Source organism: Muntiacus reevesi, chromosome 8, assembly GCF_963930625.1.
Source record: "Muntiacus reevesi chromosome 8, mMunRee1.1, whole genome shotgun sequence".
NCBI classification, from domain to species: domain Eukaryota; kingdom Metazoa; phylum Chordata; class Mammalia; order Artiodactyla; family Cervidae; genus Muntiacus; species Muntiacus reevesi.
This window is the reverse complement of record NC_089256.1, coordinates 48,513,118-48,531,259: the sequence shown is the minus strand read 5'-3', so window position 1 is coordinate 48,531,259 and position 18,142 is coordinate 48,513,118. Positions and strand designations below refer to the sequence as shown.

Here is an 18,142-nt window from a genome sequence, read left to right as displayed (position 1 = left end):
GTTTGTTAGCCATCTGTATGTCTTCTTTGGAGAAATGTCTGTTTAGTTCTTTGGCCCATTTTTTGATTGGGTCATTTATTTTTCTGGAATTGAGCTTCAGGAGTTGCTTATATATTTTTGAGATTAATCCTTTGTCTGTTTCTTCATTTGCTATTATTTTCTCCCAATCTGAGGGCTGTCTTTTCACCTTACTTATAGTTTCCTTTGTTGTGCAAAAGCTTTTAATTTTCATTAGGTCCCATTTGTTTATTTTTGCTTTTATTTCCAATATTCTGGGAGGTGGGTCATAGAAGATCTTGCTGTGATTTATGTCAGAGAGTGTTTTGCCTATGTTCTCTTCTAGGAGTTTTATAGTTTCTGGTCTTACATTTAGATCTTTAATCCATTTTGAGTTTATTTTTGTGTATGGTGTTAGAAAGTGTTCTAGTTTCATTCTTTTACAAGTGGTTGACCAGTTTTCCCAGCACCACTTGTTAAAGAGATTGTCTTTTTTCCATTGTATGTCCTTGCCTCCTTTGTCAAAGATAAGGTGTCCATAGGTTCATGGATTTATCTCTGGGCTTTCTGTTCTGTTCCATTGATCTGTATTTCTGTCTTTGTGCCAGTACCATACTGTCTTGATGACTGTGGCTTTGTAGTAGAGTCTGAAGTCAGGCAGGGTGATTCCTCCAGTTCCATTCTTCTTTCTCAAGATTGCTTTGGCTATTCGAGGTTTTTTGTATTTCCATACAAATTGTGAAATTATTTGTTCTAGTTCTGTGAAAAATACCGTTGTTAACTTGATAGGGATTGCATTGAATCTATAGATTGCTTTGGGTAGAATAGCCATTTTGACAATATTGATTCTTCCAATCCATGAACAGGGTATGTTTCTCCATCTGTTTGTGTCCTCTTTGATTTCTTTCATCAATGTTTTATAGTTTTCTGTGTATAGGTCTTTTGTTTCTTTAGGTAGATATACTCCTAAGTATTTTATTCTTTTTGTTGCAGTGGTGAATGGTATTGTTTCCTTAATTTGTAGAAAGCATTTTAACGTCCATTCACAGTAAAAATTTTCATCAAACTAGGAATATAAAGAATTTCCTCAGTGTAAAACATACAGCTAATACTGTACTTAATAGTGAAATATTGATGTTTTCTCCTAAAATCAGGAATAAGGCAAGATTGTCTGCTCCACCACTACTGGTGGAAGTGGTAGCAGAGGTCCTGGTCAGCGCAGTAAGGCAAGAAGATCAAATAAGTGGCATACGTCTTAGAAAGGAAGAAGGAAAACTGTCCTGCCTTTATTGGCAGTTAACAGGATTTTTCTGTAGAAAATAATCAACCAAAAATACTATAGAGCTAACAACTGAGTTTAATGAGAATGCATGATACATAATGAATACATTAAAAAAACATTTTTGCATACTAGTAAAATTAGAAAATGAAAGCTTAAAAATGCTGTTTATAATAGTGTTAAAGACCTCTACACTGAAAACTTTATATGTAAATTGCTGAGAGAAACTAATTACCTAAATAAAAGGGGAGATTAAACCATGTTCATAGATTGGAAGACTCAGTGGTGTTAATATGAACATTTGTCCTAAATGACAGTCCCAATCAAACCTCCAGTGATTTTTAATAGAAATTGATAAGCTGATTCGAAAATGTATATAGAAATTCAAAGAACATGAAGTATTCAAAGCAATCTTGAAAAAAAGGACAGAGTTGAATGTATTACCTGATTTCAAGACTTACTGTAGAGCTATAGTTATCAGGCAATATTGAGATAAACAGATCCATAGAATAGGGTAGAATTCAGAAATAGATCTACATTTACATAGCTCATTTCAAGAAATGGTTCTAGAATAACTGGATATCTTCATGGGAAAAAAAACTAAACTTTGAGGGCTTCCCTTTTGAATCAGTAATAGAGAATCCTCCTGACAGTGTAGGAGCCACAGGTTGAATCCCTGCTCCCGGAAGAGCCCACATGCCACACGGCAGCTAAGTCCCTGCACCACAACTACTGAGCCTGTGCTCTAGAGCCAGGAGCCACAACTTCTTAGCCGATGTACTGCAGCTACCGAAGTATGCATTCCCTAGAGCCTGTGCTCTGCAACGAGAAGCCCACGCACTGCAGCTGGAGAGTAGCCCCTACTCTCTGCAAATAGAGAAAAGCCCATGCAGCAACAAAGACCCAGCATAGAAAGGAAGATGGAAAACTGTCTTTATTTGCAGTTAGCAGGATTTTTTCTGTATAAATTTTATTTTTTCTGTGGAAAATGAGTAATTTTTTTAAAAAGTGAATCATTTAAAAAAAAAGGAACCTTGAGCTATATCTCATATCTTACATAAATGCTAATTCAATTTGGATGATATACATCAATATAAAACCTTAAACTACAGCTTTTAGTAGAAAATAGGAGAATATTTTAGCAGCCTTCAAGTAAGCAAAAGATTTTTTTAAAGGACGTGAAAGGAAAAACAATCTTTTAAAAATGGTAAATTGTTCTTCAAAATTAGAAATTTTGGGATCTCACTGGTCGTCCAGCAGTAAAGACGCCCTGCTTCCAGTGCAGGGAGCACTGTTTTGAGCCCTGGGTAGGGAACTGCTACCTAACATACTGTGCCAAAAAACAAAAAAAATTAGTTAAAAATTTGGCTTATCAAAAGATTCCGTTGTAAGTGGAAGGAGTGTAGGAGTACAGTCAGTTGGGGAAGATAAGTTCTGGAGATGAATGGTGGTAATGGTTGCACAACAGCATGAAAGTACTCAAAGCCACTGAACTATATACACCAATAAATTGTTAAAAAGGTGAATTTTACGTTACATTTTACCTCACACACAAAAACACACCCCATTAAGATGGGGAAGAGGCAAGCCACAGACCGGGAGTAAACATTTCCAACCAAAATATATAAAGAACTCCTACAACTGATCAACAAAGAGGCAAAAATACTTACTTTATTTAAATATCATTTTTCTTTGGATTATTGTTTAAGCTGACCACCTGCTTTTCAACTATTTTGTTGTCTTCATGCATTCTGTTGACAGGACAGTCTCAGTATTTGCAGGAATTTGGGATTATCCCTTCACTTGGTTTATGTAAATGTTAAATAAAATTAATTTTAGTACTAATACCTAAAACATCTTTACCACTTGCCTCTTTCTCCACACTGTGTTTCCTATCTTCAAGCCACCAGCCGCTTACCTTCTTTTTTGTTTTCTTAACATTAACTTTTCCAGAATCGTAGATTTATGAACTACCGACAGTTATTCCTACTCTTAACAACATTCTCAAGACATTTTTCAGTCACATAGGACAAAGTCGACACTCTCACAAATGTAAATTTTTATTTACAGAATATGTATTTTGCCTACTTTCATAAATACTATAAGCATGTTGCTTTTCAGTGAGCATTAACTTAGATTTTTTGTTTATTTTTTAATTCAGTAAACTTGTTTACTTAACTACATGTAGAAGCAGGCTTGGAGACATAAAGTATATTTTCCTTTTATGCCCATGCTAAGGAATCAGAATTAATTTGAAAAAAGAATGCTACTTATACCATACAGAAATAATAAATGACATAGCCCATGTCCTTAGGGAATTTATAACGTGATCAGAGAAAGTGTTGTTGCTCAGTTGTCTCCGATTCTTTTTGACCCCATAGGCTGCACCCCATGGACTCTGTCCATCTAATTGCCCAGGCAAGAATACTGGAGTGGGTAGACATTCCCTTCTCCAGGGGATCTTCCCAACCCAGGGATTGAACCTGGGTCTCTTGCGTTGCAAGCAGATTGTTTACCATCTGGGCCACAAGGGAAGCCCTGGTGATCAGAGAAAACCAACACAACACATTTCTTTTTTTTTTTTTTAACTTTTTATTTCGTATTGGAGTATAGCCGATTAACAGTGTTCTGATGGTTTGAGGTGAACCGTGTAGGGACTCAGTGAAGCATATACCTGTAAGAGACATTTCTTTGATAAGATTTAAGTTCTCAGTTTTTGACAAGAGATCAGAAGTAGAGTGATGAACAAGGACCAGAGTCTGGGGAGATTTCTAGACGTGTTGAGGATTTGGAGAGGCAGTGTGGAGAGCCAGTATAGTTCTGTGCAAAGGAAGACTCGGAACAAGAATGGCACAACAGTGAGGGACTTGTCCAGATCAAAGCAGAGGTTGCTACTGAGAATTAGAGTAAAATAATGCTTCTAAAATTTTCTGTGATCTTTATTTGCTCAACTGTTCCTTCTATAGCTTTTTGACCTCTATGACTTTTTGACTTTTTGACTTTATCCCTGTAGTTGCTATCAGAGATACTAAATTCTTCAATTATATTAAATTCTTATTCTTTCTACAAATTTTGTAGCCCTTTTTATACTACATTTAACAAAAGATACTACAGTGCTCATTAAGCTACCTTAAGAAGGACAATTTTTTTGTTTGCTTTGTTCTTTTAAAAAGCAAGGGCTTTGTCACCAAGCCCTTGCTAAACACATTTTGGTAAAATTCCGTAGAATTGTCATGATAATTAAGGATTGCTGTTGGGGGGAGGGATAAATTAGGAATGTGGGATTAACAGACACAAACTACGTAAAATAAGTAACAAGGGCGTACTATATAGCACAGGGCACTATATTTAATATCTTGTAATAACCTATAATGGAAAATTTGAAAGAAATAAATATATAATTGAATCACTTTGCTATATACGTGAAACTAACATAGTATTGCAAATCAACTATACTTCAATCAAAAAGTTGCTATAAATGTTTCTAAATGCTTATTCTAATTTTTTGTACTTTGGTCATTCATGGGTAGCAAATGGTCAGTGGACTATGCTTTGAATAGCCCTTCTTTAGAATATTAATATTTTGTGTCTTGATAAAAGTTACTATATATGTTATTTTTTAAACAGATATGCATCTTCTATTGATGATATTTTGGAAGATGAAGAACATTATGCAGATCAGTTAAAGGAGTATCTTTTTTATGCAGAAGCATTGCGGTAAGTATAATACATGTTCCAGATGCAGTCCTATGGCTGGTCAACACTCTCTTCATCTGTTACTCTAAAGTAAAGAGAGTAAGGTGATTTTTAAATGAATTCCTTCCCCTAGATATTGAATGAGATCTCACTGTATTCCTATCTGTTGCAGAGTGCTAGACATAGGAATTTAAGACAACCCTGATCCCTGGTGGTCAGATGGTCAAGTGTCTGCCTGCAATGCAGGAGACCTCATTTCGATCTCTGGGTTGGAAAGATACCCTGAAGAAGGAAATGGCAACCTATCAGTATTCTTCCCTGGAGAATCCCATGGACAGAGGAGTCTGGAGGGCTACAGTCCATGGGGTCACAAAGAGTCGGACATGACTAAGCGACTAACACTTTCACTGTATTGATAAAACCTGTTAGTCTCTGACTTCAGGTCTGTCTGTATGTTGTTCTTTCTGCTTTTTTCAGCTTGGAGACTGGAAGCAAAGTACACATTGAGTGTGTGTTACCATGATCTGTCATTAGATTGTATATTACCTTTAAATTCTGTGATGTTTCCATACCTGCATATTTTATCTCCTTAGTAAGATTGTAAAATTTCTTAATGTCAAGACTTTGTCTTCTGTTTTTATGGTATCTCCTACAGGGCCAAACAGAATTCTCTGGGAGATATTCCAGTTTAGAAAAATGAATCATTTTCCTGCCACTTTTAAAATCAGTGTAAGAATTCTGTTAATAAAACAGAAGAGCAATATTCCTTTGGCTGTTCAGTAGCTGGGATGAAAACATCACATTGTTAGCCTTTTTCCTTCTAGAGCTTTGAGTAGTAGAGGTCACATCAAGCTTTTTCAAGTAACTTACCAAAGGAAGGTTGCTTAACACAATGGAATTCTTTGCAACTCTTAAAGATTATAGAAAAGATGAATGTATATTGATAAAGAAACGTGTCCTTGGTATATAGTTCAGAAATGCCTAGTTAAAGTCTAGAACAATATATACCACCTATTAATATGAATTGTGTCTGGATAGTAGAACTAGGGCGAAGAAAGTGTTCTTGAAACTTATTTAGTACATTCCTGTATTAGAATCTTTTTTTTTTTTTAGTGAGCATGGATTACTTTTATGATAATGAAAACTAATAGACATTTCCAATAGAAAACTTTGAGATAATCTTTTTAAACAATATTCAGTTGTTATGTGAGATTATAGCATTAGTTCCAGTGCTGTACAAAAAAAGCTTTTTAAAAAATGTATGTGATAAAAATTTAATTTAGCAGAACCTAAGCATAAAAACTTGTACCTTTTTTGATTTATAAAGTTTTTATGCTTAGATTCTGCTAAATTAAATTTTTAATGTTGGACTACTACATTTTAAGCTTAAAAATTCTATATATAAAACTTCTGATCATAGTACGTAAATGCCTCCACTTTACTCCCTGGGGAAAAATTTAACATGTTAATAATTAGAGAGGCCACAAAAATTAAATGGCAAAAATTAAATTTTTTTCCTAGGGCTGTGTGCAGGAAACATGAACTTATGCAGTATGACTTAGAGATGGCTGCTCAGGACCTAGCATCCAAGAAGCAGCAGTGTGAGGAACTGGCAACTGGGGTGAGCTGTTTTCCATTTGGGTCTTTGGTTTTATTATAACGAACCTTAAGTGAAATGGGCTGCAGGATGCCTGTAGCTTTTAAAGGGGAGTAATTTGTGGACAACGTTATAATTCTTTTGGTTGTGATCTTAACATAAAAAGATACAAGCCATTAGGGACTTCCCTGATGGTCCAGTGGTTAAGACTACGTGCTTTCATTTTAGGGAGCACGAGTTCAGTCAATGGTCAGGGAACTAAGGTCCCACATGCTGCGTTGTGGCCAAAAAGTAAAATTAAATTTAAAAAATTAACTCTTAAAAAAAAGCAAGCCATTAAAACATATATAGCATTACAAGAAATTTTGCCAGATTGCACTGTGTAATAAGAACCATCTCTTTTCTGATTAAGTCTAAGTGGAAAAAACCATTATTCTTTGGGATTGAAATAATGACCTTTGCACGGTTTAATTTTATCACTTACATTGTAGAAATTTTAGTTAACTTTGAAAAACTTTGCCCTGTTAGAATCAGTGCCTCTCTCCTAACAGAGAACTTTTTGTGTACTTTATTCTTGAATCCTTACAGTGAGTACTTGTGAAGAAAATTTTGTATCTTACTATATTAGACTTAGATAATTTTTATAATCAGCTTTCTATTGTCCAGCTATTTCATTGGAATAAATAAGCTATCATGGTGAGAGCACACAATCTGGAAGTAATGAAGCAGTGACTGTGCAACTGTTTATAAGTCATTTCATAGTTAACAAGTCCTTGACTTCCGTGCTGGCTCAGATGGTAAAGCATCTCCCTACAGTGTGGGAGACCCAGGTTCAAACCCTGGGCTGGGACGATCTCCTGGAGAAGGAAATGGTAACCCACTCCAGTATTCTTGCCTGGAAAGTCCCATGGATGGAGAAGCCTGGTAGGCTACATACAGTCCATGGGGTCGCAAAGAGTCATATAAGACTGAGCAACTTCACTTTACTTTCAAAAGTGCTTGTGGGCTACTCACATAAAGATACATGGGGAAGGACCTTTGACCATGAAGCAGATACACACTGGCTTGATTTATTTTTAAAATCCAGGGGAAATTTCCAGTCCATTTTCAGGGAGCTTGGTTCTCTACTCCTGCATTTGCAGGGAAAAGCGTTTCCTTCAATAAATTCCAGAGAGTGAAGAGATGGTGAAGTTTGAGGCTTGGGTTTATTCATTCTGTTTTATTAATAGATAACCAAGTTTTTGTGTGAGTTATGCAGATTTTAAGTGATTTTTTCAGTTTGATTTATTTTCATTGTTGCCTGTTGAATTTTATCCATTTTTTATGATCACAGAATAATTTAAAAAATATGACTGCTGACATAAATAATTTGCCTAGTATTTCACCTGGAAGTTTTCCATATGATGAAGAAGCTCAGTTAAAATTTTTCCTTTTTTGATTCTTCAACATTTTCTAGTATTATAAGCCTTAATAGTAGCCCCTTGGTTGTATGGTTTGTGGTGTTCTGTCTGAGGTAGGGGAAAAATGACTATGTCCTCTTTAAAAAAAAATTGTGGTAAAATACATAGAACATAGCATTTATTATTTTAACCATTTTTCAAGTTCAGTAGTAGTAAGTTCATTTACATTGTTGTACAGCCAACCTGCAGAACTCTTCATCTTGCAAAATTGAAACTCTATACTTATTAAATATCAACTATTAATTTCCCTCGTCACCTAGCCCTTGGCAGTCACCATTCCACTTTCTGTCTCTGTAAGTTACACTACTCTGGATACTTCATGTAAGTAGACTTGTACTGTATTTGTCTTTTTGTGACTGGCTTATTTTACTTAGCACAGTGTCCTCAAGGTTCATCCATATTGTAGCGTGTGTCAGAATTTTCTTCCTTTTTAAGACTGAAAAATATTTCAGTGTACAGATGTTATTTATCTATTCATCTGTTTCTGTTTCATTTTAGACTGTGAGAACATTTTCTTTGAAGGGAATGACTACCAAGCTCTTCGGTCAAGAAACTCCAGAGCAGAGAGAAGCCAGAATAAAGATGCTAGAAGAACAAATAAAGGAAGGAGAACAACAACTTAAGTCTAAAAATCTGGAAGGCAGGTAAAAATGCTGGGATGTTTAACATGGCTAGACTTCAGGCTCTGTGGCAGGTGGCTTATAACAATTCCTAGCTTCATCAGTCCCTGGATGTAGCCTCAATCTTCTAAAATACAGTGATTGACTATTTCTGAGAAATTTGAGTAATCAAAAATCATGTTACACAGAAACAGTTGTGTTAGTGTTGGGGAAAGGGGAAGAAGGAAGTGTTTAAACTTCATAATATTATTTTCTTGCACTTTACATGATTTCTATCCTTTGCATATTTCCTCTACTCTTTTCTGTCAGTTAAAAGCCTCTTCATTCTGCAGTGCCCAGCTCTGAACTGCTTCCTTTGTTAAGCCTTCTCTTATCCTCACAGGCTGTCACAGCACTTGGTTAATGCCCTTATCCCACAGCAGTTTGTACAGTGTGACTGTCTCTGGCTAAATTACGAACCCTTCAAAGTCGGTGATTGTGTCTTCTTCGTCTTTGTGTCCCAGCACCTTGCATATGACTTAGAATATAATTATTCCATAAATATTTTCAGAAATTCAGTTCTCAGAGATCTGCCATTGACTTTTGGGCTCACTTTTCATGTTGTTTTTGTCTGACAGTTGTTGAGTAGATCAAGGCAGACCAAGAGTTTCACTGATTTGGAGGTGGTTTTGTTAATTTTTGAAACTGCTGGTGTCAAGTAAGTCAAAGTTAACTCATGAACAGAGTTAAAAAGACAAATGGCTCTCAGAATTTTTAAAACTCTAGTTGTCATTTAAAGAAAATACATGATAAATGTGATATATAATCCATCTTGTTGAAAAGACTGTATGTTTTGCAGTGACTCCAGGCAGGTAAGTTCATGTGGCATCTGTTGGCTTATAAGTTGGTTCAAGGAGCCATTTACATCTGTTTTATAGAAATAATTTGAAGCTGGAATTTGTGGTAAAAGAGACTATTAAAATGTAGAAGAATGTTTGACAGTCTGCTTTTTCTCTCACTTTATAGACAAAAACCCAACTCAGATGAGAAGTGTTTATTTGAATTAATAATATGTAGTTTATTTAATTTAAATAAGAATAATAATGATGACTATACCCTTTATTTCAGAGAGTTTGTCAAAAATGCTTGGGCTGATATTGAACGCTTCAAAGAACAAAAGAACCATGATTTAAAGGAGGCCCTCATAAGCTACGCAGTCATGCAGATCAGTATGTGCAAAAAGGTAGGTTTTCGTTTCATTGAAGGTACAAGTATATTCAGAAGTGCCGGCAAATTTCTTTAAAATCAGTTTGTTGTTTGGAACAAAGTATATATCATTTTTATTTTTAAAGTTCATTCTTCTCTTCCAGAATGTTTCCCAGTTTCTCTAATTTTGAAAGAAGTGTCATAATTAAAATCTTAATTACCAAGTCTCCACTCATCTAAAGTTCCAAATTTGTATGCCCTATTTTTACTTGTATTTGAAAATATGCACTAAAAACATTACTATGATTATGTGATATTCTTGAACAGGGCAGTAAAATACCATTCCTAACAGCGATACATACTTTCATTGAAAAATGGTCTAAACGTTAGGGCTTAGATAAAGTAGTATCTAATGGAGTATTCATTGTTAGAAAAGGCAAGACAGATCTCACATGCACTGTCCTAATAAGATGGATCTCACATGTCCTAATGAGATGTCTTAATAGAATGGCAGATGAGAAAACAGGCTACACACTAGTGCATATAATGCAATCCTGTTTTTGTGGGAAAGAGGAAAGTGTGTATTTTTTAAATGATTGTATATATACAAATGAGTTTGAAAAGATACACATGAAAGTGTGTATTAATAAACATGTCACTGTTTATACAACAATAACCTGTTGTATAAGGTATTAACACTGAAGCTTATTCTGGTTAAAATAAGTGTTTTGGCAGTGATGGAAATTTTTCTAAAATGATGTTGTAAGAACAAAATGTGTAATATTCCTTAACCTCATTTTCATAACCCCAGAGCTGCCTATGTGATCACCAGTCAGTACTGGTGCTTTACATTTCTCTAGTGCTTCTCAATTTATTGAGTGATTCAGCATGCTTTATCTCAGTAAATCATTTAGTAAGTCAATCTGGGACATTAAAGGATTCTTGTGCGGTTTTGTTTTGTTTTCTTCTTCTTTTTGTGTTTCATCAGGGAGGAAAAAAAGCTAAAAAGATTAATTTTTTTCCTATTGTTCAAAGCCTCAATAAATATTGATTAACTTTAATGTGTAAGTATTAAAATTTCTTCATAAATTAGCAGTTATTGAAGAATATATATATATAAACAGGATATATATATATCTTGTTTGTTGAAAACATACCTTCCACCACTGTCTAGATTTTACTATTACATTTTTTACAAACATGCATTTTTGTTTAAGCCTATTAGGTATATAATAGCATGTTAGTTTTTGCTAAATAGCCTGCTGTAACCATTGAGAGGGAGTTCATAACTTTTTATCAAAATATTCGTTATTATGTTAATAAATTAATATTTAATTGTTAGACTAATCAGGTTTTTTTGTTTCAGATATTGCAACACTTGTTTGCTTTATAAGTAGAAATGATATGAATATATGATATGAGTAAATGAGTCTTTCAAAAAGAAGTAGGAGTTCTGTATCTTTTTTGAAGACAGGCTCATACAGTGATTCTATTACTTTTTTCACAAGTATTTCACTTTGACTTATATTTACCATTGCCAGAAAAAGTGTTCTGTTTGTTGTACTTATTAATTATTCCAAAAGTTGAAACCTAACATACCAGTAAGCCAAGTACTTGGCCTTTCAAAATCCTTCCAAAATTACATTTTAAGGTTTTTGGGCCTTTTTTTTTTGGTTTGTTTTAAAAGGGAATTCAAGTTTGGACCAATGCTAAGGAATGCTTTAGCAAGATGTAACCCTGTGAAATGAATTTCTCTTCAATCAAAGTACCCCAAAACAGAAGCACAAGTAAATAAAAAGATTTGTTACCCTGCATACACAAAAATATATAGTAAGTTGAGTAAGTTCAACTTTCGTTAATTTGATTATATTAATATAGCACAAAAGGATGTATTTTAATGAAGATTAAATATTATAATTTGAGGTTTTGGGGACTGGTGCTGATTGTAAAATGTTAATTAGATAAAATATACCAACAGATTGTCGCTTCTGAACCAGTGTCTGAATATCAAGATGTTAGGTCATTTCTAGAAGTTCATTTCAGTGCCCACTGTTTCATATCTGCTTATGTAGGGAGTCTTTCCCTAAGACTGAATTCTTATCTTTATTTGGTAAGGCCCACTAATCTATCACAGAGGGTTAATTTTTCTTGCCTTACAGTTGAGCTGTTTGGTTTGACAAAGCTCAGCCATTAATGCCACCAAACGTTACATACACTAGACAATGCCTTCAGTGTGTGTTTTACCAGAATTTTGATATGGTCAAAATTTTATACTGCCAACAAAGAAGACTCAACTTCTCAGTGGAATACATTGTTATAATCTAGAAATTGCTATATAGAAAGTTTTGAGTATGTTACATATACAAGCATTAAATTCTTAAATAATTCTTAACCTCAGTGATGAGCCTAAATTTACTCTGCTTGGCTCTCTACACATGGCATTTCAGGGTACAAGATGTAGCATTTCAATGTATAAGATATATGTAGTGAACATATGTATTATTCATTATTATCCTTTTTTATTGCTTGGCTATAATTTTTATAAAGATAAATTATATTGCTTTTGTGTATTTGTTTTTGTGGTATATGTTCAGAAGCCAGGCACCCTTGGAATTTGCTAGCTTTGCAGAACTCTACATGTGTACTCATTATTACTAATTATGTAAAAAAAATTTTCAGTACTGTTCAACATTTGACTTTTTTACATGTTTGAAATGTTGCTGAATTTTTGTGCTGTTTGCCAGACTTATACAGTAAATAAATGAAATACTGTGTTGATTTTCATATGATAATTGTTATTTAACAAAGTGGTCTATATCTGTTAGTATCTGATGCCCTGTGGAAAAATAATATATGCCATATTATGTTTTGAAGAGTTTAATTGTATAAATTTTTCTTATGCCAAGATGTTGGATTTCTTAAAAATAAGATGCTGAAATGATATATGATTTTTAAATGTTTACCTTTTTTTTAAAAAAAGATAAAATTGTCAGGAGCAAAAGTCATCTTGATAGGTACACTCTTGGCTCACAAAATAAAATAGCTTTCCATTTGGCCTTTAAAATAAAAAGCCCTTTCTTCCAACCTAACCTTATGCTAAATAGAAAATGTATTAGAGGACTTCCCTGGTGGTACAATGGATAAGAATCTGCCTGCCAATGCAGGGGACACAGATTTGATCCTTGGTCCGGGAAGATTCCACATAGCTTGGGCAACTAAGTCCATGAGCCACAACTACCGAGCCCCCACGCTCTGGACCTGTGAGCCACCACTCATGAGCTCCTGTGTTGCAGCCGCTAAAGCCCATGCACTAGAGCCTGGCTCCACAACACGAGAAGCCACTGCAATGAGAAGCCTGCTCACTGCAACAGGAGAAAGTCCAAGCAACACTGAAGACCCAGCACAACCAAAAAAAAGTATTAGGTTTTTTTCCTACTACCTGACCTAATTTGAGAAGGTAACTAATACCTATGTTTTGAGATAAATTAGCAAAAATATTTTATTATCTCTGAAATATACAAAAATTCATTTGGTTGTATGTATATTTAAGTAGGAATATCCTAACGGATTGAGTTTGAAAAAGTTTCACTTGATAGTACAATAATTCCTTTAAAAAGAACTCTTAAAGGAATTTTATGGTGAAAATCATTTTTGGTACTATTGTGTGTGCGTGTGTGCTCACTCAGTCGTGTCTAACTCTTTGTGACCCCATGGACTGTAGCCCACCAGGCTCTGTCTATGGGATTTCCCAGGCAAGAATACTGGAGTGAGTTGCCATTTCCTTCTCCAGGGGGTCTTCCTGACTCAAGGATTGAACCCACATCTCCTGCACTGGCAGTCAGATTTCTTTACCACTGCGCCACCTGTATGCATTTACCCTTTTCAGTATTTAAAAACTAGAACTCAAAAATGAATTATTTAAGAGGGAGATAGCTCTCCAAAGATAAATATAAAAAGCTTAAAAATATATATATATATATGTAAAGCTTGTATGAGCAATAACTAAAGATGACTTATTACATAAATGTAGATACTTCATAACAGGAAAATTTAATCTTTACAGTGTACCAGTGATGCAGTTAGTGTAGTCAAAGCATTAAAATTAACTGAAGTCATACCTCACCTTCATTTATATCCAAAAACTTGGTGAATGAGTCATTGGTAATTACAACATAGCATCCAAAACAGGAACTGAGAGTTCTTAAAATTCAAGCATCTTTAGAATAAACACATATCCAGCTTGGAATAGAATGAAAAACCAGGGGTTATGTAACAGGAATGCTAACTAGGCTTTGTATATTCTTATAATCATTTTTTATGTTTACATGCATACTCTCTCCATGGTAGAATTTACTGATTATCCTGAAAATATTTACCTATAAAAATTTTAGAAATTTTTTTTCAAGATTTAATAATCCAGAGAAATAAGCTAACAAATGGCCAGATCAGTAAAATTGTATTTGCTTCCTTACTTTTATAGCTTTAAATATTTATATATTTAAAAGAGCAGACTAGAGGGGGAAAAATGAGCAATAAAATTCAAAGTAAGTAGAAGAAAGAAATATTAAAAGCAAGAGCAAAAATCAGTGATATTGAAAATAGGTAATACAGTTAACAAAGCCAAAAGTTGGTCTTTGAGAATATTAATAAAATTAAACCTCTAGCAAAGTGATGGAAAAACCTAAAAGACAGATTATCCTTATCAGGAATGAAATCAAGAATGTTATTTAGATCTTTCAGATGTTAAAAGGACAATAAGGAATATTATGTACAAATTTAAACCAATAAATTAAAATCATCAAATGTCTTGAAAAATACAGCTTACTAGAACTGATACAAGACAGAAAATGTGAATAGTTTTAATATTAAAGAAATTATCAGAAATTTTCATACAAAAGAACTCCAGGTCCACTTTGCTTTATTGGTGAATTCTAGCAAACATTTAAGGAGTAAAAAGCTTTAATTCTACACAGATTTTCAGAAAATAGGGGCAAACGGCATACTTACCCTATTTTTTTAAAAAAATGAAAGCAAGTATTACCCCAATAGCGAAACAAGCCAAAGACATTTCAAGGAAAGAAAGTGGCCATACCAATATATGTTCTGTATCATGAACATAGATACAGAAATTATTGAACTATTAGCTAGTTGAATCCACCAATATATAAAGAACATAATACCTTATGACCAAGTAGAGTTTATCTCAGAATGCAGAGTCGTTTTAAAATTAGAAGAGTCAGTTACTGTAGTCTACCATAATAACAAAATAAAGGAAATCCTTCATGATCACTTCAATACATGCAGACAGACATTTGACAGGATTCAACTCTGATTCATGACTTAAAACTCTGAGGAAACTAGGAATAGAAGAAAATTTAATTTGATAAAGTGCGTCTGTGGAAAACCTACAGCTAACATCATATTTAATGTTGGGAAAATCAAGTTCATTACTAGACAACTCCCCACTAGACAGTATATGTTCCCATTTCCCCCTTTCCTCCCACCAGTGCTGAAATTCTTCTGGCTTTCTCCATTCAACTGTCTCCTTCCCGGATTGTTCCCTGTGCTCACTTTTCTCAGAATATTGTTGAACCTTGAGGAAGATGGCTGCCTCATTCTTAAAGCTTCTAACAGGAAATTCATTCACGTATGTTCACCAGGTGGACACTCCAAGTCCAAATAGCCTGGGGAATCTGTTGATTCAGGAAATTTTATAAAATCATCCCCAGATGAAGGTGGAACTAGTTGATTCAGTAGCAAAAGTCCAAATGAATCAACCATCGTGTGATAGAAGCACCATCAGCAGAAGACGAGGAGAAATTCCTAAATACTCAGTTGTTAAGGCCTTGATTTCAGAGGATAATAGCTAACATGCATGACAATGCTATTCATACTACACCTAGAACTGAGGCACAGTGTCGCAGTGTGCTGGCCCAAGGTCCCATATATAGTAATGAGTAGAGTCAGAGTTTAAATGAACCCAAATAACATGGCTCTAGAGCCTGTACTTTTCGAGGCTTTTCCCTTTTTGAGGAGCAGAGACTTGGAGGAGACCCTCTGGGACAGACCCATGAGGATGGCAGAGGGATAGAAAAGGTAACTTTCATCATACTCAGATTGTAAGGTATTTGAAAGGAAAATGTCATGGGTATTTCTGAAAGTGGGAGCAGGGAGTGGAGACATGAGAGAGAAGCAGGCTCTGGTGAAATACTAGACTAGTTCTCCAACTTTACTGTGTTTGTGAATTGCTTGGGGATCTAGTTAAAACGCAGATTCTGATTGAATAGTTTATAGAGTGGAGCCTGAGAGTCCACATTTCTTACCAAGCTCCCAGATACTGGCAGTGGTACTGGTCACCCTTTCAGTAGTGAGGTGTTAAATACATACATTTATATTATATTGCACATCACTAGCTATTAGGCCAATGACCTGGCCAAACAGATCTATTTTGATTCAGTTATTTAGCAAATATACAAAAATTTAGCAGTTATACAACAAAAAAAAAAGAAAATTAGATAATAGCAACTTCTTAGTACTAAGTCAAGTTTGGAAGTTTATATCAAAAGCAAGTTCTATGTGAAGCTTTAATGATAAAGATGAGTATATGGATAATTACATAAAAACACTGAAATTTTATAATGTGATAAAAATAGCATTTATGAGGCATTCATCAAATATTGTGGAAGATTTTCTATTAAATACAGTGATTTAGACTGTTCTTTTGGTTTATATTTGCACCTCCTCAGAATTCCTCTAAAATGGCAGTAAGGGAAAAAAATTTTTTTTGAGTACCATTAAGGGCAAAGGGAACAGAAGAGACAACAGTGTGTAAGAAATGTTGACAAAAATCACAAAGTTTTGGAAGAATAAAAAGATGGAGAAGTGTTAATTGACTAAGCAAAATGGTGCCAGCTGAAATTTATTAATACACGCTTATAGTGGGGTCTGCTAATCAGACGTAAGCTAATCTGCACAGCAGAATGTTAGAAAGACTTAGGAATTAGAGGAAACCAAATGAATGGGTGTAGAGTTAAAGGTAGGGGGAGGGGTCGGTGGAAAATCTATACCAAGAGCAAGTAGACGCCAGGACCTGACTCTTCTCCATATAATGAGGAGAGCACCGTTGCACATTACTATGAAGTTTCACATGAATAAAAAAATTCCAGGAAAAGTTAATATACAGAGAATCGCCATCATCATAGCGTCAGGCTTCTCAATAGCAAAGTCTCTGAAAAGAACAATTCCTTCAGAATTCTAAAACTATTTCCAGCTTGACAGCCAAACCGTCAATCACATGTGAGGCAGAAGAAAGACATTTTTGCATGCGTAGTCTCAAAAAATTCTCTTCCTATACCTTTATTCTCAAAAAGCTATCAGAGGATGTGGTTCACCAAAGCAGAAGCATTGACCCCGAAGACATGGGATATAGAAAAAGGAGATCCAGCATAGAAGGTAGATGACAGATATGCCCAGAATACAGTCAAAAGGAGTCCCAGGAAGGCACTGTCCAGTGGGAAGCCAGAGATGGAGAGCTCCAGGAGGAAGAACAGCTGGGAAAAAGTTGTAATTTTAGGCTTCTGTATAGATTTGACAAATGTGGAATGCTGTATTTAGAGCCACTGGAGTGGGATGCTAGACATAGAAAACTAAACAATAAAAACAAGTCTATTATAATATTCAGGAGGAAAAGAAATGTTTTGCAAGAAGAGAATCATAATCAGAGTATACTACATGGCTCTGAAGTTAAAATATTTACATAATTATAATAGTGGAAACCTGACAATCAGCTTATCCAGACATGGTGCTAACCACTGTAATTGGTGGTTTGGGAGGGGAGATTAAGCATGCCAAATACTTAACTTAGTATGTTGATAAATCAAGACACAGCTCCAGAAGCATTGTTAAAAAATACAAAGATAAATGCCCAAAGAAATGGCAAAAAGAGGGACTGAAGAATAGAGAATAGGTAGAAGGTGAAATAAAGGGCAGCTATTTTTGTAATAAACTTTTTTGTTAACACTATTGTGTTAATTCTCACAATATTTTGTGTGTATTGTGGAAATTCTCAAGCATACTCACAAGTATAGAGAAAAGTACAGTGAATCTCCATGTACCCCTCATCCAGCCCCAACAATTACAAATGTGGCCAATCACATTTCATCCATACTCTCACTAATTTTATTTTATATTGTAAATCTTTACATATTATTTAATTTAAAAAAAATTTACTGAAGTATAGTTAATTTAGAATGTTGTGTCAATTTTTACTGGACAGCAAAGTGATTCAGTTACACATATACATTCTTTT

The 18,142-nt window shown here is 34.6% G+C and overlaps 1 protein-coding gene across 1 annotated transcript in view; it reads left to right on the top strand.

Moving 5' to 3' along the window:
* The window catches only part of SNX4 (sorting nexin 4), a 55,603-nt gene extending 42,178 nt beyond the window's left edge, over nt 1-13,425 (top strand). The window contains exons 10-14 of the mRNA XM_065942783.1: nt 4,904-4,993; nt 6,494-6,593; nt 8,528-8,673; nt 9,757-9,871; nt 11,522-13,425. Of these exons, the coding sequence (XP_065798855.1) occupies nt 4,904-4,993; nt 6,494-6,593; nt 8,528-8,673; nt 9,757-9,871; nt 11,522-11,569 (499 nt within the window). The 3' untranslated portion in view covers nt 11,570-13,425. The remainder of the gene's footprint in view (nt 1-4,903; nt 4,994-6,493; nt 6,594-8,527; nt 8,674-9,756; nt 9,872-11,521) is intronic.
* Nucleotides 13,426-18,142: the final 4,717 nt, after the last annotated feature.